General features: G+C 31.3%; 1 protein-coding gene across 1 annotated transcript; it reads left to right on the forward strand.

The window, feature by feature from the left end:
* The first annotated feature begins 686 nt into the window (after positions 1-686).
* On the forward strand, positions 687-7,019 carry LOC106684562 (ankyrin repeat domain-containing protein 50). The gene is made up of 3 exons (XM_014426713.3): positions 687-813; positions 5,117-5,183; positions 5,272-7,019. Exons 2-3 carry the CDS (start codon positions 5,130-5,132, stop codon positions 6,688-6,690), a joined length of 1,473 nt encoding a protein of 490 aa, XP_014282199.1. The 5' UTR covers positions 687-813; positions 5,117-5,129; the 3' UTR covers positions 6,691-7,019.
* The last annotated feature ends 354 nt before the right edge of the window (positions 7,020-7,373 follow it).

Below are 7,373 nucleotides of genomic sequence, written 5' to 3' on the forward strand. Positions count from 1 at the left end.
ACAGCGGTGTGGCAGATTGTAATATCTACTAATAAATAAAGATTTTTTTTTTAAATCAAGGAAACCACCTATAGACGATGCTTTCTCCTAAGGCATCATCGCCATACACACTGAAAATTTTGTTAACTGTCTGTGCAGCTGATTTTCCTCTTAGGAAATAAAAAATCATTGAATGACGAAAAAGAATTTTTTTTTTCTTCCATTTTGAGCAAACAAAATGTCACTTAAAGATAAGAGATCTCCGTTGAAAGTGATGTATAAAAGCACCTTAACTATACCTTTTTTAGAATATGTTAGCATTATTGACCAAGTAAACATTATTTTATAAACACAGAGGATTAAATTGAAATATTGAAAACGCTATGAACTTATTTCACAACACAATATTTAAAAATATGTCTAGGTAATATTTACAAAAATTATTTAAATTAAAAATATATGATTAAGAAAAATTGAAAAATAACAAACTATAGCTATACAAAACTTATTTATGATAAATCTATTGGTTATAGTGTTGTTTATTACTCTAAGGGGGCGTTAAGGCTTCAGTGAGAAAACATTTATTTTTCAATTTATTTCAGCTACTTTATTAAATGACGGAGATAATACAGTATTAAAACAACAACGAAGAAAAAACACACGAAGGCCAATCCCTAATTCCAAACCAACAAAAAAAAGGAATCAGCTTCATTTCCAGCAATTAGCTAGGCGACACAGCGCATGTGGGCGTAGACGAAATGGCAATTGCATTGAGGGTCGTATCCTAGTACGACATTCGCAATTCTGAGCCCATTGGACCATCTTCTCCAATCGGTAAGTATATCCAACCAGATATCATATTAACATAAATATAATTTTACAGAGTGTGATTAAGATATGCATGAGTCTAAAAGACCGATAAGACGCCGTTTATTCAATAAAAATTGCATTAAATTGACAAAGTATTTAGACGTCAGTTACATTATTTTATTTTGATATTTAGACAGCCAAAAATAAATTCTATATTAATTTTGTTTAAAAAAATTATTAAAGTAAATTTTATGACGAGAAGATGGTTGGGGGTGGGGTCAAAATATAACACAAATAAGGTGAAATCAGGGCTAAGAACAAAGAACAAAATACATTACAATTTACAGTTTTTAAACATCCAAATACTTATAACACATTGTCTTCTTCCGGTAACTTCATGATTCTTATAACATATTTTTTTAAACATTTTCTAAAACCATTTGTCGTCACCCCCTCACACGCTTTCCTCTTTTAAATTGTTTCTACTTTTTTTATTTTTTACCCACTTGTAACGTTTCCTCCAAAATACCTCGTCATATTCATAACGTATTTTTTAATAATGAGTCTGGCCGTTCGCGGCGCGGACCCTACTTGGCTGTCAAATTTCATGCTAACACGTGCGTTTTATGTTTTATTCTCTTTTGTTCTCTTATTTTTATTTTACCTCCCCCCCCCCTCTTCTCTATTGTTTTCTTACCCACGTTATTAGTTATGTTCACTATTTATTATTATTTTTTTTTCTATTTACTTCTTTTGTCTAACTTAACTTCATATTTTGTGTCCTTATCTAATATTATAGTTACATATATTTTCTTTCCCTCAATTTTATTTTTTTCTTTCCATAATTTTAATTTCTAAATTATTAATAAACTAAAATATTCATATTCCTTTGCATTATATAACTTTAAATTTTTATTTTATTTCCTTAATTATGACATTTTTACTTACCTATATATACATTTTATTTTTCACTTCATTCATCACTTTGATTTTATTAATTTCATTCTGTAAAATTATTTTCTGTATGTCATTCTGTTTATATTATCTTTTTTATTTTTTGTATTCATTGGTTGTTCTTTTTCTAAGCACTGATGAAGGCTAGAAATTCTGGGCGAAACGTTGGCACAATTAAATAAGTTATTTCAACTTATTTGTGTTATATTTTGACCGCACCCTCAACGATCTTCTCCTCATATAATTCATCCACGGTCAACTATCTCTCATCATTAAAGTAAATTTTACTGTCACAGTACAGGAACCCGATACATAAAATCCATCTGATTGTATGTATATCTAAAAATAACTCTAATAATTAGTTTCTATCACACTCTATACGGAAATGTACATCTGGACCCGGTTTCATAATAAAGTACAAACTAATACTATTAGTCTTGTGGATTTATCTTAATTCAATTACACTGACTTGTACAGTAGTAACTTGTACTTTAGTATTTTTTAATTCCTGTAATATCACTAATAGTCATCCCTATCATGAAAAAAATAAGTATTAGTAATATTACCACACTAGTTTCTACACTTGTACTATGAATTAATACTATTAGCTTTCATTATGAAATAGGGCCCTGGTGGTTGTAAAACTCTTTATAATTTGGTAATTAATTTAATAACGTAATTAATTAAGTATTTTTATTTTTATTTTCACTTATAACTCCTAAACGGCGCATCTTAGCGAAATAGTTAAGCTTAAATAAATTAAACAGTTTAAAATTTTGCGTCGAATGAGTAGCGTGGATTCAGTGCAGTGGTTTGTCGTAAACCATAAACGGTCGCACAGTGGTGGAAAGCGTGAACCCCCCCCCCCCAAAAAAAAAAAATGAAATGTGTCTTATCATATTGATGAGTGTGATTTCTTACACTCAAATACCTATTTACGAATTCATTGTAATTGGTTCTCCCATCAAACAATATTTGAGAGCCAAAGACCTAATCTTACAGACGGTATTTCGGCAAAATTTTGGAAAAAAGTGATTTTTTACTAGTTGATGTTGTTTTATTTTATTTTTTTTAAACAATAGAAAAAAATTATTTCAGCTAAGCCAATACCATCGAGAGAAAGTGTAAATATTGTAGTTTTTCAAAACCTGGTTTATTTCTTAAAATATTTTTTCCCTACATTTCTATGGCTTTCAATTAAAACCGGAAAATTTATTTTTGCATATTTCTGATAGTACAGAAAAAATGAATTTTATTGAACTTTGTGATGGGACCCTTTCCCATAAAATTGTACATATTGGAGCAACTTTAGTGTAAGTTTCATTGGCATAATGAGACTTATGAAATCAGGAGAGAACAATAATAAAATTAACCACTATGATTCAGAATAACATTTTGTTCAGAAGAAAAGTGATTTTAATGATAGAAAAAATTAGATTTATATTTTTACACCTAAAATTTTATTTAAAAAAAATATTCCATTTGATTAGCACCTGAATAACATAGAAACTCATGAGAAATACAGAAGATTGAAACAATTTAGTGGTGTTTGCACGAAAATGGCAGAAAATTACTAATTCGTTACTTTATTAAATAAATTACATAATTAGTAACCGCTTTAGGATCACCAAAAATAAGTTCCTATGCCAAGTTTTGATTCATATTTACTACTTACCCCAGTTTTGGCAAAATTTGGAAATAAATTTCGTTTTTTGGTTTACGACATACTATTTTACCGAATTGGTATGTTATGATACTACTCATTCGACGCAAAATTTAATGATGTTTAATTTTTATACATGAATGTTTTGCGAGGATGCACTATATGAGTCATAAGCGGAAAAAACCTAATAATTCGTTATATTATTAAATAAATTACCTAATTAGTAAGAGTTTTAGATAGCTTCCGTGTTAAACGTGTTAGAAACTTATTTTTGAAATTATTTGCATAAGAAATACAGATAATATGTTGTATTTTGTAATTATAAGCATGTATGTAGGTGTATGCTCTATGAGATAGATTTCATGCATAGGAGCTCCTGTAGTATATATATGATTAAATTATTTCTGTGAATTTAATTTTACATTATCATACCGATTTTAATCAAACCGTTAGAGCCTTTTAACAAAAAAATCGAGGAAATGTGAAAAATCGATTCTACTATACAATTGTACTTCCGGTCGATCGATTTTATCAAATTAGTCAGTGCCACATCCCAAGAACGTTACACCCTTAAATAAATAATTTGCAGTTTCGTATGGCTTTTCGTTTTTGAGCTGGGCTACACAATTTTCAATTTCAATTATCATTACAATTACAATTATCATACCACATTTACACAACTATCAATTTGTGATATTGGTAATCTGGATCAGAGTTTTATCTCGTGTTGACAAAAAGGACCGATTGAGTAATATTCCACAAAAGAACATAACCGACACTAGTAACAATTTGAGTAATGGAATTTTGGTTTATATACCTCTTGTACATCAAATGCGCAAATATTCATAACATTGGCCTTAATTTGTAACACAAGAACTAATTATTTATGTTTACTTTTTTGACAAACCAAATTATTGAAAAGCTAGAAAGGTATTTCTTTTAACAAGGAGCTTCTTAGATCTAGGCATTAGCATTGGGGATATAGGTATCATGACGGAAAATATCATTTTGACTTCCTGGGCATGAGACATCAGCACCTGTATGGGAATTAGCTCTGGTATTATTTATTATATTTTTTATTTTATTCTATTTAATAGCGTTATTTATTCTTTAATTAATTTCTTTTAACTTCTTTATATGTTTTTTTAAAATTTATGTATTAGTTTTTTTTTTTTACTTATTTATTTGTTTTTTATTTAAACTGTTCTACTGCTGTGACTATTTTATTTTTACATTTCTATTTAATAATAGTTTCTTTTAATTCATGCAATGGATTAAACGTATATTGTGAATCAAAGGAAAGGGGAGGTATAAGAGAATGAAACAGGGAGAATAGCATATTGAATGAATAGGTAAACTGTAGTATTGCTGGGTAGGAGAAAAAAAAAGAGGATAACATATATGTAGGAAAAAATAAAATAAAATTGTCAAATAGGGAAAGAAAATAGATATTGAAAATATATTGTATGCAGTATATAGATTAAAGGAAAAGGTGGAAAAAACAATTCTTTTTTGTATCATTTTAATATACGTAGTTTATATAGGTCATGGCTTGTTGGGTATGCTGTGAATTGCAGCAATCCAATGTATTTGGGCAGCATTGTCAAATAAAGCATTTCTCTTTTGAACAATGCCGTCAAGTAATCAAGGCCGTGAGATGCCCTAATAATCATAATTAAATGATTTTAATTAAGTCAATATTTGTTTCAGATTCGTGGAAGAAATGTTTCGGAATAAGATTATTTTTCTCCTCGTTGTAGCTGTATCACTCATAGAGGTAGTTACTAATTTAATTATTAATTTATTTATTTATTATATGATATAAAGTTACAATTTCTTAACCATTACTCTGATATATGTTTTAGTTTTCTACACAACAAAAAAGAGAGAATGAGAACGATCCAGGCTTTGGTTCGCCGGAGGTGATACAGGAAACATTAGCAGCTGTCCGTAGAGGTGATATCAGAGGCTTTAGGAGAGGTATGAACAGAGGTGGTATGAAGCCTTACGCAAATATGTACGAAGACTATCCTTACAAGAAAATGAAGGAAATTGAAGATGTAATGAACGAAAAGATGCACGCCATTGAAAGACTTATCGCTTCAAACCTGGCAGTTCCAGCGGGCAAAGAGCATCCCGAACAAATACTCTTCAACGTTACCATACTGCCTGAAACCGAAGTCATAACTCAACTCGCACTGAACTTGAATGCATTGAAAAAGTGGGAATTTTATGAAAAACCTCTCCATACATTATGTAACTTGCCAGATGTGGAACCGAGAATCGTCCAACACCTTTTAGACAAAGGTTTAGACGTAAACGAAAGGTCTGATAGTAACGAGACTCCACTAGACCTGGCTGCATACCAGGGAAACCTAGCGTTAGTTAAATTCTTAGTCAAAAAGGGAGCTGATCCGAAAAGCACTTTCCGAACCAATCTGGAAGAATATGGGAGTAGAGACTACCACAGATTCATTAAGGTCTTTTCACCCAAGGACTTGGTCATTCGCAACGGAACGAAGTTTAATCATAATGCTCTTGTATCTGCGATCTACGCCGGGCACATAGAGGTCGTCAAGTACTTAATCAGCCTCGGAACCGACGTTAATGTGGATAACCAGAGCCCCGTGGCACTTTTCGGCCCAGTCCTCAAAGGGAAGGTAGAAATGGTTGAGGTACTACTGAAGAACGGGTGTGACGTCAACGGGAGAGACGTAATGGGATCGACGGCACTGCACATGGCAGCTGATGCAGGCCAACTGGAAATAGCAAAGATTCTACTCAAAAATGGAGCCAATGTCACTGCCATCGATAACTTTGGATGGACACCACTTCATGTGGCGGCATTTTCATCTCATAATATCGCATTGGTAGAGTTACTACTTAAAGCCGGTGCTTCCATCGACGTGACAACGGATAGGGGGTTTACTCCTCTCATCCTGGTCGAAGCCGGATCCGATCCTTCGATCCTTGGTTGTCTCGGGCAAGCTATTGCGAGTAATTTTTCAAAGGACATATCTTGCAAGCGGAAGACTTGTTCACACCGAGATAATATTTACATCATTGCTTTGTTGTGTAACCGAGGTGCGGACGCGAAACACAAGGACGATGCTCTAGGGTGGTCAGCATTGCACTGGGCTGGAGCTACTGGAGATGAGAATGGAGCCAAGCTCCTGCTGGAGAAGTGCGGGGCGTCCGTGACAGCTCGATCCAAGGCGGGGCTGTCTCCGAGTGACATTGCTAAATATTTTGGACGGACCTCATTGCACTCCTACCTTAGTTAATGATCAATAATATATTTTATAAAACCTCATATATATTTATTTAGATAAATAGTAAGAAAATTATAGACTAAAATATATCATTTTTTCCATTTAATTTATAGCCAACAATTTCTTTTTTTTTATTATTGTTAGAAAGTACATAAAGTAGATTGTGTATGGTTGATTTGAATGTTTTTATTTCATCTTTAGAATTTAGAATTTTTGTGATTAATTTTATTAATGAAAATCTTTTTCTGTTATATACTCGTATAATATATACCAAAAATAAAAATCAGAAAAATAAAAAAAAAATATGTTATTTAAATATATACACCTTCTTTAAATATCAAATATTCATTTTTTGTGTGACACACTTCCCGCTGCTGAATAAGTTTCATTATTTTTCTGAAAAAGGTTGTTTTTTAAATTTGAGCAACATTTCTCTTGAAATTTTTTTTTGTTTAATAAGAATTATCGTTGGTTACCACCATCTTAGTAGAGGCTCACAGATAATTTGTTTTGACGTTGGAACGCATTTTTTTATTTTTTTAAATTATAATGTATTACTTTTTTTTTTTTTTAAATGTCTTATTGATGTGATTTATTTATTGATAAATATTACAATCTGCCACACAGTTGTGGGCAATAGGTAATAGTGATGAATGATCTCATACATACTAAAATAAATAAAATAAAAAAAAATA

Source organism: Halyomorpha halys, unplaced genomic scaffold, assembly GCF_000696795.3.
Source record: "Halyomorpha halys isolate HHAL.00 unplaced genomic scaffold, Hhal_1.1 Scaffold591.1, whole genome shotgun sequence".
In the NCBI taxonomy this organism is placed as follows: domain Eukaryota; kingdom Metazoa; phylum Arthropoda; class Insecta; order Hemiptera; family Pentatomidae; genus Halyomorpha; species Halyomorpha halys.

Excerpts from the sequence above, each read along its gene's own strand:
- LOC106684562 (XM_014426713.3), top strand. The coding sequence starts at position 5,130 with ATGTTTCGGAATAAGATTATTTTTCTCCTCGTTGTAGCTGTATCACTC. Across the intron at positions 5,184-5,271 it reads TAGCTGTATCACTCATAGAG|TTTTCTACACAACAAAAAAG; the intron begins GTAGTTACTAAT and ends TATATGTTTTAG.